The 17,434-nt window shown below is 38.0% G+C and overlaps 1 protein-coding gene across 1 annotated transcript in view; it reads right to left on the bottom strand.

The window, feature by feature from the left end:
* Positions 1–726: 726 nt before the first annotated feature.
* Positions 727–17,434, bottom strand: part of LOC108410541 (huntingtin-interacting protein 1-related protein-like) — a 32,974-nt gene continuing 16,266 nt past the window's right edge. The window contains exons 20-37 of the mRNA XM_017681664.2: positions 16,724–16,834; positions 15,254–15,448; positions 14,863–14,973; positions 13,439–13,633; positions 12,403–12,550; positions 12,203–12,289; positions 11,175–11,282; positions 10,608–10,744; positions 9,151–9,261; positions 9,009–9,067; positions 8,868–8,898; positions 6,560–6,622; positions 6,375–6,475; positions 5,660–5,765; positions 5,393–5,516; positions 5,039–5,100; positions 3,008–3,376; positions 727–2,230 (exon numbers count right to left, since the gene is read on the bottom strand). Coding sequence (XP_017537153.1) covers positions 2,222–2,230; positions 3,008–3,376; positions 5,039–5,100; positions 5,393–5,516; positions 5,660–5,765; positions 6,375–6,475; positions 6,560–6,622; positions 8,868–8,898; positions 9,009–9,067; positions 9,151–9,261; positions 10,608–10,744; positions 11,175–11,282; positions 12,203–12,289; positions 12,403–12,550; positions 13,439–13,633; positions 14,863–14,973; positions 15,254–15,448; positions 16,724–16,834 — 2,127 coding nt within the window. The 3' untranslated portion in view covers positions 727–2,221. The remainder of the gene's footprint in view (positions 2,231–3,007; positions 3,377–5,038; positions 5,101–5,392; positions 5,517–5,659; positions 5,766–6,374; positions 6,476–6,559; positions 6,623–8,867; positions 8,899–9,008; positions 9,068–9,150; positions 9,262–10,607; positions 10,745–11,174; positions 11,283–12,202; positions 12,290–12,402; positions 12,551–13,438; positions 13,634–14,862; positions 14,974–15,253; positions 15,449–16,723; positions 16,835–17,434) is intronic.

Raw genomic sequence — 17,434 nt, 5'->3', positions numbered from 1 at the left:
CGTCCATCGGACTGCCAGACGGAGAAGCGTGATTTGTCACTCCAGAGAACACGTTTCCACTGCTCTAGAGACCTGTGGCGGCGCTTTACACCACCGCGTTTCACGCTTTGCATTGCACTTGGTGCAGGGCTTGGATGCAGCTGCTTGGCTTTGGAAACCCATTCCATAAAGCTCTCTATGCTGTTCTTGAGCTAATCTGAAGGCCATATGAAGCTTGGAGGTCTGTAGTGACTGACTCTACAGAAAGTTGGCAACCTCTGTGCACTATGCGCCTCAGCATCCACTCACCCCGCTGTCATTTTATGTGGCCTACCACTTTGTGGCTGAGTTGCTATCATTCCTAATTGGTTTGACTTTGTTATAATACCACTGACAGTTGACTGTGGAATGATTAGTAACAAGGAAATTTCACGACTGGACTTGTTGTACAGGTGGCAGCCTATCACAGTACCATGCTGGAATTCACTGAGCTCCTGAGTGATCCATTCTTTCACAAATGTTTGTAGAAGCAGTCTGCAGGTCTATGTGCTTGGTTTTATACACCTATGGCCATGAAAGTGATTGAAATACCTGGATTCAATGATTTGGATGGGTGACTGAATACTTTTGGAAATACAGTGTATGTAACCTGTGACGTCTTTTAATGATGGTTTCATTATTGTCGTTTTGGCTAAATTGTATTTGTTACATTCTTTTATGGCAGAAAGAATCATGCAAGGCATTAAAAACAGTCCTCAAAGAAAACTTTATCGATATTACAGATAAAACTGCACATGCATGTTTACTAATGAAAAAATTTTTTGAAAAAACCTCTCCAAACCAAAACACTCCTTATATTCAAAGGCCTTTAGTGCATTGATATGCCCTCGTGTAGGCTCAGGTGCCTATGATCAGTCAGAAGAAAGGTACACAAACTAGACCCCACCTCCAAAGCAATTTAATTGGCTAGACATCCAAGCCAATTGGTTGTGCATGAGCAAAGATGTCTCTCAAATACAGACCCACTTACAAGCAACAGCAAACAAATAAATAAATACATTAAAAAAAACCCACAGCACAACTTTGACATGACAAATGCATAGAATATAAAACTTTTCAGTATTAAAACATAGCATTTAGCACTGGTTTACACACATATAAAAACACAAATGAAGTAAATCTCACAATCATTACAGAAATGGTCTATAATCTGTTTCCTCATTAAAACCTGGGTAATCCATAGCTTTCAGGTTCCAGACCCAAAATGTTTCATGTCGTAGTAACAGCTTCAGTCTCCCCCACAAATGGACTTTTTAAAGATTTCAATACCCTGAATGGCTGTGGTGTACCTTCTTGTAATGCTTAGCCATGGAGTAGTCTTCATTATTAACACAGATTACTAGTGCTCTTGAATAGCCAGTAAAATGGCTATATTTGTGTTGAAGACATTGTGACCTCTGGTTCCTATCACCAGCACTATAAAGAAATAGTTCATAAGTTTCTTGATAATGAACCATTTCACATCAAAACCCTCTAAATTACATTGTTTACATCTCAACCACTGATCCAAGCTTTTCAAAAACTCCTTTTAAGACTTACTATTCAGCAAGTAATAATAATACTAAGTATTATTCAGTAACCATTATGAAGCTAATATGTAGTTTATGTAGTTCTGAGAGCAAGGAATTGAAGTGTGGGGCCACATACAGGCCCTTAGGGTTCAAGGAGTTAATACAATAAAGGTTGGAGAAACAAGTAATGAGAGATGACAAGAAATCTAATAATGGCAAGATAAGAACATCATCATCTGCCATCATCAAATACAAACAACACACAAAATTGCATTGTAAATGGTGAGTGATGATTTGACTTTTTAATATGACTTATACTGAACTGACAAAGTTAACTTTTGTGGCATATGTTTTAATTTGGCACATACAGAAATGAAGTTTGAATCTGAAAAAAGTGTATATTCAGTGAAGCTATAATAACAAAATTGGTAAGAATACTAACAGTCAAAAATATCTAAATCATACAGCATAAGCCAAATTACAGAGATTTACAAAATATCCATATGAGAAATAAAAGAAAATATGTAGCATGGAATGTCTAAAACCTTACGTTTTAAAATTCTCCCTGAATGATGAAACTTGAAATACAGCAATGATGACAAAATGAGGTGTAATATAAAAGATATTGATGTTCAATAATAATAATTGGTCCTTTTCACTTCTCAAGGGCTTCACCGAAACTGTACGGGGTAAAAAAAAAAAAGAATGACAGTTTTCAACACAAATGCAACAACATTAGCCACACATTACACTGTGTTTTAACTGAAAAATGAAGTAAACTATGTGCCTTAATATTCTGAGTTAAGTGAACTCACAATAGTGAGTCAGTAGAACAATAATCTGTGTGTTCAATGAACTTAAAAACTGAAGGGTAACCAAGATACTTAGAGTATTGTGCAAAAGTTAGAGACCATGCTTTATTTTTTTAATTTCCAGTCAATTTTTTGCATTTTTTCACAAGGTATTAATTTTTTCAGGATATTAGGTATAAAACTATCCAGAACAGAAATGTGGAAATCAGGCAAATCAGTTGCTGGTGTACTAAGTAAGGGACTGGCCATTCCAGAGATCAGACCTCAACTAAATGTGTCTCTTGAATTGTGAGAAGCAGAAAATGCAACTACTGAGACTGAACTTTGGAGGTGTGGAAAAATATCCCTGCACAATTCTCTAAAAAAACTGAAATCAAGTCTCTGAAATCGAGTCTGTAATAAGGCAAAGAGTGGACACCCAAATACTGAAATACTTCTGTGTAATTTTCTGTTAAATATGTTTTCTGCTTTTTTCCTGACACTGAAAAATGAATACATGAAGGGTCTCTGACTTTTGCATGGTAGTGTGATTATATATATATATATATATATATATATATATATATATATAATGAAAAGACTTTTTTTATAATGAAAAGATTGTGGTAAAGAAGTAGAGCAGGTACTGCATAAAGAGATACTTACTACATTCTTAAGGAGGGTGCCAGATCTGTGGAAAATGGACCTTTTAGAGGATGTGCTTTTAGGAGGCTCTGGCAATGGTGGTTCAGGGAGTGGCGGTTCAGGCAGTGGCGGTTCAGGCAGTGGCAGTTCAGGCAGTGGTAGTTCAGGCAGCATTAGAAAAGGTGGTTCAGGCAGAGGAGGTTCAGGCAGCGGAGGTTCAGGCAGCGGAGGTTCAGGCATAGCTGCAGGTAAGACACTAGCAAACCTGTCATAGTTTCTCTCCACAGGCTGATCAAGAGGCACTCCAGACAACTCATAGTGCTTTTTCCTTAGTTCCCCCAGCCGCTGACGCTCACTGGACAACTTAGATTCCAGCTCCAGCACTCGAACCTGCAAACAGATGTTAAGACAAATGTTAAGACAGATAGATCATTTTAAATGTCATATCAAAACCTCAGTTATTTTTTTCTCCTAGTTTTCAACGCCATTTGAAACATTAGCAGAATTTTTTATTGTATGAACATTTCATGATGAAATGAACAACAGAAATTATCTTCAAGTACAAAACTTTGTAATATTAACATATATTATTATTGCCCATTTCAAAAGCTCCTTATCAAATTAACCTTGGACCTTGGAATCCCTAATGGCTTCCTAATGGCTATTCAATTACTAAATTAGCTGAATGGACATCATTAGTTGACCTTTTGAAGAAGCAACGGATCTAGTCAACATAAAATCACTGCAATCTGAGGTATGTACCTTTTCAATTCCCCCAAAATAGCACTTGTTTAAAAATAGCCATATCAGTCAAATACTTTACAACTTACTTAAGGCTACATTATATCTGTTTTGGGGATTCGGAGACCTCTCAGGTAGAAATGTATAATTACACACAAAGTGAGAAAGAACGTTTTATAACTTCTGCACCCGAGTAGATGAATCTGACATTTGCAAAAATATTGAAAGAATATTTGAAGAAAACTCAGTGAGACTATGTGAATGAAATGTCTTCCAAAGATGTGAATCAGGAATGTCATCTTGTCTTTAACAGTATAATCTGCTGTATCTCACTTTTTTTTTCACTTGTTAGCTTTTACATTGTGTGTAAATTTCATGAAGAACGAACCAAAAATGCTCCAAAATGACATGGAAAAACCTCTGGTTCCACTGACTTCGAGTAAAAGTTTTTTCCTTCTCCTGTAAATTTAGCATTTTGGAGATACAAGGTTTTCTTCCGACAACAGCGATAGGTTTGCAGGTTTTCATCACCTGACTCAGTAATGCTATTTCTTTTGAGAAAAATCTGCTTTAAGATTTCAGAACATTCAATTTGCTATATTCAAATTTGACTGCTCCACCTCTTATACATGACTATTAATATAACTTCACTACTTTAGCTAGCTAGCCTGCTAGCATGTTAAACCTTCACGAAAAAGCTAGCTTCTGTACAACAAAAAGAAAGGTAATGCACATTGGCTTATAGGTTGTCAAAGCAATCATTCAAAAAATTGGTCAACCTTTATGTTCAGACTTCTCAAAAAATAACAAATTAACAGATTTTGCATGACATAGCTAATTAGCTCACTGAGGACAACCTGGCCAGGGACAGTGTCCTAACTGACCTCTGTAGTATTCTGTAGTCAGCAACATGCTCATATTGGGAACTCAGTCCCTCTCATATGGGTAAAATGAATACTATTTTCAGAAATCGCTGCCATCAAGCCCTGTGATGAGCTAAAATTAATCCTGTGTACCATTTTCCCTCAAACGCGATAGCAGCAATATTTGAGAACGCCGTTTTTTCCCATAGAGAAAAACGGCTCAGACCTGGAATTCCTTATGAGCAAGTGGCCAAATACAGAATGAGGGCACAACATCAGAGGTCCCTTGAAAACTTCTCTCCTGTTTGCCTCCTCCTCTTTGTACTGTCAGTGTAAAAAAAGTGTGCTGCACTTCTGAGTGATGAGTCAAAATTTGTAATGCGTACGTATTATAAAATTATTGAAACAACCCGAGATTGTGATCAATAGAAACCTTGACTGAATTTACCTGAGACTCCATTTCCTCTGTCTTCAGCTTGATCAAGGAAATGCCTGAGAAATCCATGGGATCTATGGGGAGGCATTACATAGAGTTACCTAAAAACCAACTAAATTAAAATCAGGGCACAGACATGCTTACAATTTTACAAAAAACAAATCTCAGGCTTAGTCATTTTACCCCAGCTATTACAAAAAAAAAACATTGAAAACATGTTGTCCAGGAACAAGTAACTATTACTTCTACTGTAACTTTTAAAAAACAATGAAATTGTACAGAAATATTGCCGCTTTGAAACCATATGATTATTGTTATATCTCAAAAATGGACTCATCCATACATAAAACTTATAATCCTACTCACTCTTATCTTCAATCTGCATCTGTCCAGCCTTAGTTGAAGTCACGACGACCGCAGCCATGTCATTCACATGACGTGAAGCGTGCTGCAGTGTGTGAAGCTTCTTATTGCTTCGGTCAGCCTTTACCTGTAATAATATGCGACAGACAATATGATTATGCATATTCAAACACACTCAGTCTAACTGATAAATAGCATTTTCAAGGATCAGTACATAAACTGTGCATGAGCTGCAGTTTGAGAAATACAATATCGCAATGAGATTTTTACCTTAGAAGCAGCCACTAGTTGGGCAGTACTGGCCGCAATCTCATGGGAGCACACAATCAGCTCTTCATATTTGCCTCGGTCTGTCACTACCTTATCAGCGGACTCACTAGGTTAGAAGCATATATCACAGTTACACAAGTACAGGGTGTGTGTGCGCATCTGAGATCACACTTAATGTATATTGTTTAAAAAAAACAGTAAAAACAACCAACCAGCCAACACATTTGCAGTAGAAATCTGTTAAATAATAGTTATTTCTGTACATTTCTATCTATTTGAAGTAAATATGTGCCAATGTCTAAAAATAAATGTGTAACATTAAGAATTGTCACTACAGAAACACATTTTCTGCAATTAAGTAAACTTTTTGTGTTTTAATGAACATTATGATGGTCTGCGTGTACAACTGTTCAAAACTTTGTTTGCCAGTTATGTACTAGCTAGCATTTCAATCCTTCAAGAGTTCAATCCTTCAGTTTAATAAAATAAATATAATGCAGATATAGGTAATTCAAAGCAAAATGATATTAGTATATTAGTGTAACATCCAAGTCAGTTAAATGTGAAATGCGTTTTGAACTCTTTGTAGCAACTTAGTAGAGCAATCTATATAAAACATTCTGTATATGGTAAATAACCATAATTTCAACTAATCTGTAATCAACGGGTAAAACCAAGAGATGCTACATTACTATTTAGAGAAAAATGCACTTACACCATCTGTGTGGCTGTCCAGCCCACAGTCTTGGAGGCCGAGATGAGCCCTTCAGTCCAGCAGGAATTCTTGGCGTAGAAGTCTTTCACAGAGCCAGCTCCCTGTGGAGACGTGAGGTCAGTGAGCAGCGTCCACACTATCCCAAATGTGCTAGTTATGCTATGCAAGTATTTGTCCACACCTACCCGACCACTCTCCACAATGTCCTTCTGTAAATCAGTGGCAGCGGTTACCAGCATGTGTATGGCCTGTGGGAAAACACAGTCAATCAGCTGGAATTCACAGAAAGGGTAGGTTGACAGAATATATCATCATAATTAAAGCATTTGTCTGATCCCAGTGTGACCCAGCTGATCACATCGGGTTCGGTCGGATTCATATGTCATGTCCCAACTGTGTGTTGCGCTCTGGTTCCCACAGCATCTTCCACTTTTAACAGATTTAACCCTTCTTTTAGATTTTCTCCCTACTTTAATCTTTCATTACTTAATCTAGCATGGTGAGCTCACTCACAGTCAGTTTAGAGCAATTGTGGGAAAATGGATGTGTGGGGAATAAAACATTGCACTGATCTGATTGATCTTGGTTTTAGACTGATGTGTATTTTTTAATAGTAATTTATTTTATATAATTTTTTACATATTATTTATCCATGATCAAATAATAAGTCATTTCTGGCACTATCCTTTTGTTGGGCACTTCAGACACAATTTTGTTGGACTTGTCCGTTTTGGACGACTACAGCTGGGGCTCAGACATAGATCTCAGTTCTCAAGCAGTTTTTGGGTTCTGACCAAAATTTCAGGCCTAAATTAAAGCTCCAATCACAATATCTGAAGACATTTTTTTACCAAATATAATATATATTACAATATTTACTTTTTCAAAGTTGGAGCAGAAAAAATATACCAGCAAAAAACAGCATCACATTTAAAAAATGGTATCTACACACTAAAATCTTTATAAATTCAATATTTCGCCACTGTATGAAACACCAGAAATGCTCCAAAATTCTTAAATATTCTTGGTTTTAAATGCTCCATTATTATAAAAAAAGGTACTTAACTTTTATATTAAATACTTTTTTACTTTAAGTTCCATTCAAAGTTAAGAATTTTTTTTCCTTCTACTGTAAAGTTACTATTTTGTAGATAAGATGTCGTGACAGGAACAACTTGCAAAAATAAACTATCTAAGAAGTGATGATGTTAGGAAACATAAATAAATAAATAAATAAATCTTCATAGCTATGCTGATGACATGCAATTACACATTTTGATCCCCTCTAATGATCAAGACAGGTTACCAGCTGTTTGTCAGATATTTCTCAGAGGATGTCACAAAATGTCTTATTAAACTTAATGATGGAAAAACTGAAACAATGATATTTGGTACTAAAAAAAGCTTTATGAGAAACTTGGTTCTTGAGCTTTGTAAACCAAATCTGAAGTACGAAACCTGGGTGTGATCTGAGCTCTGTTTTCTCCCACATGGAAATACAGTCATTAAAGTAGCTTTTATCTTTTGAGAAATATCACTGTGACTTTTCAAAGCGACACAGATAAACTTTTTCATGTATTTGTTACAAGCAGAGTTGATCACTGTAATGCTCTTCTTACTGGACTTCCTACGAAAACAATACATCCCTTACAATTTGTACTAAATGCATCAGCATCCTAACAAAAACAAAACAGAGAGATCATATCACTCTCATTTTAAAAGAAATGCACTGGCTGCCTGTATCTTTCAGCATAGATTTTAAAGTTCTGCTACCAGTTTTTAAAGCTCTAAATTCTCTTAAAACTCTATTTACATCATAGAGTGTCTGTCTGTTTATGTTCCAACACCTGATCTTAGATCTGCAGATACTGATCTTCTTCAAATCCATGAAATACAGAAAAGAGTCCTCGTTCAGTTATTATGCTGGTAAAGTGTGGAAGTCAGTATCACCTTCTATTAGACAGTCAAGCTCAGTTCACAAGTTTAAGAAACATTTGAAATGAAATGTATCTCTTTTTGAAATGTCTCTCTTTAACTTAGCATTTAATTAAAATTCTACATCTCTTTGGTATTTCTTTTTACCTTGACCTGTCATTGTCTTGTTTATTATTGTAAAAAATTATCACACTGTGTAAAACATCTGTAAAGCACTGTGAGCTGCCACAGTATGAAAATGCTCTATAAATAAAAATGTCATTACACTTATATTATAAGTAACAGGAGGTAAACGTAAAAATAAATGAATGAAATAAGCTGATGGACTAACAGACACATCCAATCCGGTGTTTGGATACAGTTTATGCAGGCTCTCTATAACTCCCCTAAAGTCTTTTTTTTTTTCATGCAGCTACATACAGTACCGATATCTATGATATGCTCAGATAAACTGTGATGATAACATATAGTCATATTGCCTGCCCTTAATTCATACTTAACTAACTCCTCTGAGAAAAATCAGTACATTTCAGTGCAAAAGGACTGGCAGAGACTTACTTTCATAAGATCAGAGCAGGAACCTATAATGCTGCAGTAAAGGGGAAAAAAGGGGAAATGACACAACATAGACCATACATACAAAAAAAGTCTCTGGATTTTGTATGATCAATGACTCATTTGACTACATCCCAATCTAACCTTTGGTTGACCTCCAGTTTTACTCCTGATGTATCTCTTCTTGCTTGGCTTAAAATTTCCTACAAAAGAAAAACATAATCTTAACACGAATGTAAGTCAATATAAAATACAGCATCTTAGTGCAACCTAGCAGAGCTCTTACATCCATTTTCAGCACAGCTTCCTCAATAGCTGTGGAAGTAGCAGCCATCTCCGTATCCACCAAGTCGGCCAGTTCCGCTTTCTGAATGTCTGCATCTTTGTGCTGAAGGTCCTGAAGAGAGCAGTTCCTGATTACACAGCTTATACTGGATATTGTAATCTAGACGTCTTGCAAAAAAGGTTGAGAAATTGGGGTTCATGTTCAGGGATTTGGCCAGAATGTTTACAACTGTGTGGCCAGGTTAGACCCAGTATTTGTAGTGAGACTGCAAACTACTTGGGGGGAAAACTGAATAAAAGAGTATTTAATAAATTTTGTCTGCACTTATAGCAGACCTATATTATCAAAATACCTGGTTAATCACATTTCTAAAAAAAACGGAAACTGATTTTGTTCCTGTTTTTGATAAGTTTCAGTGAAAAACCATGTTAGTTTTGTTCCTTGTATAATTTCTACTACTGAATACTGCATCATTGGTTATAATCATGTGATCCAAAGCACAAAATAATAAAAACTGTACTATATTGATGCCTTTAATTGGTTTCCCTAATGCAGGAGTCCAACTTCAAATGAACAAGGCTAATGTTAAGGATTTGACCAGCATTCAATCATCTGTTTTCTCTTCAAAGTAGCCTATCAAAGCAATGACAAGCTGATTATCTGACACTTATAACTTACTGGTAACTGCTTTAATGGCAGATTTATGTAAACATGCACGCAGAATAAGTAAGAGAACATTTCTCTGGTGATTGCTTTATTGATGACTATCTCACTTTGCATAACTGGGGTGGTCATACATCACACCAGGGTGGCTCCCATGGCCACCCTTTGGCTACGCCACTGTTGTTTAGCTTGGAACCAAAAATAAATGCTTAAAGTTGCAAATGCCGTGTAACTTGCTTGATTATGAGGCCTTGCTTTATATGTAAAGTATAACATGGCTTTAGAAAATGCCTGCAGTCTGAGGTTTCTCCAGCAGGGGGGCATGAATCTACACCAGCTCATGAATGCACATTTGCATTAACATCTATTAAAACAACAGGTGAAGTAGTTATCAAATATGTTGGGTTACTCAGTGTTATATACATTATTATTAAAGATTTTAATGAACATATGTTTATGAAGGATAGAAAGTAGGTCTAAGCTGCAGCAGATTATATTCTAGATATATTGTGCTCATTATTTTTATGCATCACCCTGGCCTATTTGATATTATTCAAAGTTTTTTGAATAACAACAAGTGGATGAGTAACATTCTGCATTATAATAGAGATGCACTGAAATTGCATGTCACAAAAATATTTGGTCAAAAATGTCATTCAAGGTGCACTGAAGCTGTTCTGGTGGCTCAACAACTAGTAATTTAATGTTGTTTTTTTCAGACAGTGATCTGTGTTTTATTGAAAAAAGTGAGCCTAAACTTTTGAACAGTAGTGTAGGCATGCCAGAGCACTCACATGGCCTTGGTTGAGGATGCGCTGGACCACATAGCGGATGGCAGTGGGGTCAGCCCGCTGCAAGGTGGGCTTCAGCTTCAGCTCTTTGAGGAACTGGAGGCAGTGGGTAGCGCAGTCTCTGCAGTTATCTGTCAGCCCTAGAGAGAAACCAGAGGTGTTCCTTCTCCTCTAAGCCTAATCTAACAGATCTGTAGCTATTAATCAGTGGCTCTTTGTTATTTTAGCAAATTAGGTAAGTGTTTCCGTGTAAGTCTAGCACAGAGAGCTGCTCTCAAATGGTCCCTTTCTTGCCTAAGTGGCTCACTTTTGGTGGCATGCTTTGGAAGACAAAAGCTCAAGGCTGGGGAAGAGGTCTGAAGCACAATCCACATTCTAAAATGTTCCTCCACACATTGCATGCAATTACACATTTCCACCAGAAAGGTCATCAAAATCACACAGGATAGCTTTAAACATACCGAAATGTTTAATGCTCCACTGTGTTATATTTATGCCATATTTTATGATTTATATTTGTGATATATATATATTTGTGTTTCATGCTTGTGTATGCTTCTGTGTTCTCACGGTCAGCTTCATCAGTGGGCACAGCATGGGCAGTGGCAGCTCCATTAACAATAGTGTCCGCCGCAAGGTGAGAGAACTGGGTCACTGCTCTCAACAACCCACTGGCATCTGGAAGGAAGAGTGAAGCATGCGAATTTGTGCTGTTCAATCCAGTATGCTATTAAAAACATTAACACTTTAACCTTTTAAAATCCCAGACATATCACACCCCAAAGGCGTATTCAGTATTTACAAAGAAAACAGTGCAAACTCACTGAACTAGTCTTAAAGACAAATTTAGCTGATTAATTTAAATGGTTGTAAATTAATATATACAATATCATTCAAAGAGAAAGAGGCAGAATTGTTCACAGTGCTGGTGATAGAGGCCAGATATTTCTACATGCAACATGGCCTAAAACTATTTTTTTTTTTTATTCTATTCATGGAAGAGAAGTACATGCAGGGTGTTGAGGATCAAAATAACACCCAAAGTATACTTCTTCATTCAGACTTACCACTATTTTACCATCATCAATATTGCATACAAAAACTCATATGACACATGTAGAATCACTAGTTGTTTTGGATAGTAAATAAAATGGCTAAATTTGTATTCAAGACATTGTGACCACTGGCTCCTATCACCACCACTGTAAAAAAAATCAATCATCTTCACTATAATGCACCATTTCACATTTAAACACTCTGACTGAATTTGTTTACATCTCAGTGATTGAATTATGCAGAGATTTTGAAATTAATACTGGAATTCCACCTGGAAGGTTCTAAAATTTTCAATCAATGTCAAACTTGTGTTTGTAAATAGAAGAGGAAAAAAAAAACTTTACATTTATAGCACATATAGCACAATTAATAAACATATAATAACTAATAAATAATAAATTAATGCTTAATAAACAAACTTAAAGCTGTTTGAAGCTGTGAATGTAAATCAAATAGTACAGTGAATAGTTTGAATAGTAAGCCATAACTTTCAACTTCTACCAGTTAAGAGGTCAAACATAGTTGAACAGTTGGATCCTCACCATCCATGTTTCTCAAGTAGCCAGCATGACTCTGTTGCATCTTGTCAATGGAGACCAGGGTCGTTTTAGCTCTGTTGATCAAATACTCTGGTGTTCCAGATGTGTGAGGAGAGATATTAAAGTTAGGAAAGACCGTCTGACTTTTGTACACAGCCCAATCTTGGGGTCTTTATTTTGATGGAAAATAGAGGAAGATGTACCTGGAGTGGAAACACAACGCACATGCATGGGGTCGTCCACTTTGGCCACAGCGTCCAGTATGATGCCTTCAGCCTCCACGACAGCACACTGCAGCAGACAGAACTGCTCCTCCTGCAGCTTCTGCTGTAGCATAGACTCCCGACTCGACTGAACACACACACAGTCCACTTAGCCCATGTTTACTGTACATTGCTCACATAAAATCTGTTCATTTTGCAAACCTCACTGCTCAATGTTTGACATAAGAAAACCACATTTGTGATGGCATTACGGTTGCATGGATGTGCAGAAAATATGTATCTGATTTGTAGCCATGGTCATGTGTCCTTAATGACAATGGAATAATCATTGTTTTTGAGCTGGCAACAGTAACACATTTTTTATTTATTCATTACTATTCATTTTTCATTGTTTTTTAAACACAATCTTCTTAATTTAATCCAGCCAATTTTACCCACTAGCTAGACCTCCCTCAATCTCACAATGCTACCAAGAGAGGACACAGGGTAGCATGTGCTTTCTTTGACACATGCTAATTATTATGTCTTTTCAAGCTGCTACTACAGCAATCGTTGGACAGCTCGAAATTCTTGGAGAGGAGGACAAAGATTACTGGCAATTCTGTTATGCCAGCTTTGTGAAGCACTGTGCTGACTAACGAGGGGGACAGAAAGAGGGCCATCCTACCCACCCAGAGAGAGACTCTCTACCATGGATGGGTGTGAAATGCCAGGAATCAAACATAAGTGGATAATTTGGAATTAGTACCAGTGAAAATAGCAGAAGCATTTATGCTTGGTCATTTTACAGTGAGAGCTGATCTTTACTGATCCTAATGTATGCAGTGAAGACTTGTGCTGGTAGTTTGTTGTTGTTCTAATGTGAACACAAAGGAATCGGATCTATGCCAGTTCAACCCCACAATGTGAACAAATCCTTAGGCAAAAAACTTGGATTTCTGTCACTTCAAGTTTGTAATAAACATAACCAAAGGACTATTCACAGGTTGCTGCATGTCTGTTGTCTGACTCTGACCTTGGCCTGCAGCTGGCTCTGCAGGGAGCTTGTCTCTCGCTGGCTCCTCTCTCTCTCCTGTACCAGAGTGGCCTGGTGCATCTTAGCAGCCTGCCGCAAGTTAATTAGCTCTGCCTCCTGCTCTTTCACAGAGCGTAGCAGCACCTCCTTCTCTGCCTGCAGCCCCATCAGCACACTGTTTATCTCGTCTCCTGCCTGTAACGCACACCACATAAAAGGTTACAAAACTGTTTTGAGTACACAGGTTACATTGTTCTGCAAAAATTACAAATGATTTAATACAAGCAAGCCAGTTCAAAAATGGATAGTGTGTATGAATCCTCCACAATATGAAAGTACACCTCATTACATCTTTACTGATGCAACTTTTGAGGATAAAGATTCAAATGCAAGGCAGTAAACCTGTGTTTTCTGTGCTGAGCCATTGGCTATGCTACTCTTGCTCCATTACACTCAAAATGTTAATGTGGCATTCAGTTTCAGATTCATAGTTCTATTTAAAGTAATAAGTGCCTGGTCTTGTATGACTAGAAATAGGCATTGCCAAGATGGCCACTGAGTGGACAGACTTCTTATCAGGACTCAGGCTGTGCTCACTGTGCATTCCTTAGAACTGTTCAACTTATGTTTAACATTGATTGGGTGATAAAAATGTCAGTAGGTTATTTCCTGACTATGAATGTTACATTGAGAGCTTACTTTGTTTCTGCATAAAGGCCATTTTCCAAAAGTAAAAGCACAACATGTAAAGTAGTTTAGATGAAGGATGGGGTTTGAAAACTGGGAGGCAAGGGACATTTACAATATTCGTAATTCATCTTCTTCTTCTTTCGGCTGCTCCCTTTAGGGGTCGCCACAGCGGATGATCTGCCTCCATCTTGCCCTATCCACTGCCTCCTCTACTGCCTCCTCTACTTTTCCATGTCCACCTTCACTACATCCATAAACCTTCTCTGAGTTCTACCTCTTCTCCTTCTACCCGGCAGCTCCATCTCCAACATTCTTTGCCCAATATATCCACTATTCCTCCTCAACACATGTCCAAACCATCTCAACCTGGCCTCTCTAGCCTTATCTCCAAACTGCTGCACCTTCACTGTCTCTCTGATCTGCTCATTTCTAATCTTGTCCATCCTTGTCAATCACAACGAAAATCTCAGCATCTTCATCTCTGCCACCTCCAGCTCAGCCTCCTATCTTTTAGACAGAGCCACAGTCTCCAAACCATACATCATAGCAGGACGCACTACTGTCTTAATTCGTAAATATTCATAAATCTTGACACTCTTAATTAGTTTTCATACATAGATGGCTGTTGCTTTAATTGCAGAGTTAAACCAACTGGGTTATGTATAATGCTGTAAGTACACATTTTACACTGGTGATTATCCTGCGATTGTCAAGCAATGAGAAAAAAAACGTACCATTTCCTTACTGTTAAGAGCACTTTGAGCACTGAATGCCTCTGCTCTCCTCTCCTCTAACTCACGTTTCAGTCTGGCAATCTCCAACTGCTGCTCCTGCTCCCTCCGTAGCTGTTGGTATACATATTGCAGAACAGTCAGTGAAATATAAGACACTTTATTTCACTATTAGTAACGCTAGCATTTTGGGTGAGTCTCTTGCAAAAGAAGGCCAGTTTAAGTAGTTCAGCTTATTCACAGTTCTTCCATTACTGAATCTTGGGTATTAGATAAGGGAAAACACTAAATTGTGCTTTTCCACAATGAAAAGGGAATGACTGATGTTGAACAACCAAGTTGATTATCTTTAAGTGCCAGTGGATTCTCTGAGTGCCTGAACTTTTGTACTGACTATTTGCTGCAGCTGACTCTGCAGGGAGCTCATCTCTCTCTGGTTCCTCTCTCTCTCCTGCTGCAGAGTGGTCTGGTGCAGCTGAGCAGCCTGACGCAGGTTAGCGAGCTCAGTCTCCTGCTCTTTCAAAGACCGTAGCAGCATGTCTTTCTCTGCCTGTAGCCCCACCAACACACTGCTCAGCTGGTCTCCTGTCTACAACACAGATAACACAGTAAAAACAGTCAAATTAAACATAAATTCAATCAGTAAGTAATACTAACAATAATGTGTGGAGTCTAAAACAGTTTAGGTTAACTAGGATGAGACACACTATATGGCCAAAAGTATGTGGACACCTAACTATCATACCCATACGAGCTTGGTGGAGATTCCATTCCAAAATCATTGAACACTGAGTTGCCCCTCCCTCCTTTGTAGCTATAACAGCCCCTACTCTTCTGTGATCTTCTCTTCACAAGATTTTGGAGTGTCTGTGGGAATTTGTGTTCATTCAGTCAAAAGAGAATTTGAGAAGGCCTGGTGTTGGATGAAAAGGCCTGGCTCACAATTGACATTCTGGTTAATCCCAAAGGTGTTCGGTAGGTTAAATATCAGGGCTCTGTGCAGGCCACTGGAGCTCCAAACCAAACTTGTCCAATCTCTCTGTGGACCTTGGGACAAGTCATGGTGGAACAGGAAAAGGCCTTCCCAAAACTGTTGCCACAAAGTTGGAAGCTTATAATTGTCTAAAATTGTCTTTGCATGCTGTAACATTAACATTACCCTTCACTGGAAATTAAGGGCTCAAACCCTGAAAAACAGACCCAGACCATTATCCCTCCTCCATCAAACTTTTCTCTTGGGGCCTTGTATTGCGTTAGGTAGCGTTCTGCTGGCATCTGCCAAACCCATATTCGTCCATCAGACTGCCAGATAGTGAAGTGTGGTTTATCATTCCACAGAGTCCGGAGTCCAGTGCTCTCATACTTTGTAGACTTTGCTTGGCATTCCACATAGTGGTCTTATGCTTGTGTGCATCTGCTTGGCCATGAAAACCTATTTCATGAAGTTTCTTATGCATGTAAGCAACGCATGTGGCTGAAGCATGTGCACTCAATAATTGAGAGGGGTGCCACATTTGACCATATAGCGTATAAACACACATAGATATCTAAAAATAAAGTACAAATTATATATACAAATGGTCAAAAATAAGCTACTAGCTAGCTAGCTCAGTTCTCTTACTGAAAGGGAAAGGAACAGCACAGATGTATTTATAAGCCTTGGTTAGTGTCTGACAGAACATTGATGAGATGGAGAGACACAGTGCTGCCCTACAAATTTCACATGACAAATAACATATTAGATGCTAGTTTTATGCTGGAATGCCTGTCTGTAGGATCTTCAGGATTCAAGCAAATGTTGACGTGTGTTTTTTGTGCATGTGTAAGAGACAGAGAGATAGACTACTCATACAGCAACACCTACCGCCTCTTTACTCTGCAGAGCAGTCTGGGCACTAAATGCCTCTGCTCTTTTTAACTCCAGCTCTCTCTTCAGTTTGTCCAGCTCCAACTGCTGCTCCTGTTCCCGGCACACCTGTTGAAGCGCATACTGAGTCACTTTCCCAGCCAGTTAGTATTTTAGGGTAGACACTGCCTACTCGTGGTGGCCTAGCTGGTAAGACTGGCAGTTTAGCTGTGATAAACTGCAAGTACATTTCTGTTTAGTGTACTACTGGCCAGGAATAAGGCTCAATGAAATAGGGCAAAATATTAGAAACTGTAACAGGATGGGACTGGAAGGTGTCAGGTTTAATTGCCAAATGGGGAATAAAAGGTTATAACCTAGTAACAGGGGGTACACCAGTGATTGCTTTAAAGTTGGCTTGGTGGCATTTCATTCTCTTCCTATCCCTCACCCCAGGACAATGACATTAAAGGGAAATTCCACAGATTTTTCCAATGTTCTGCACAATTAAATTGTTCAGATGTACACCAAGTCATTTGGAGTGGTCTGATATGAAATACTCTATTTTAGAGAAAACTACCAAATTGTTCGCAGTGGTGGTAACTGGACATCTGCAGTGTTTAATGCCTGTAAAAGCTTCCTCACAAAAAGTTATGACGTCATTGTTTTATGATACCTTTGAGATAAGGTTTTGACCTAAAACATTTTTCTAAAACACAATTATTGCAG

This window comes from Pygocentrus nattereri, chromosome 18, assembly GCF_015220715.1.
Source record: "Pygocentrus nattereri isolate fPygNat1 chromosome 18, fPygNat1.pri, whole genome shotgun sequence".
NCBI classification, from domain to species: domain Eukaryota; kingdom Metazoa; phylum Chordata; class Actinopteri; order Characiformes; family Serrasalmidae; genus Pygocentrus; species Pygocentrus nattereri.
Note: the sequence above shows the minus strand (reverse complement) of the source record. Positions and strands in the feature narration are given on the sequence as shown.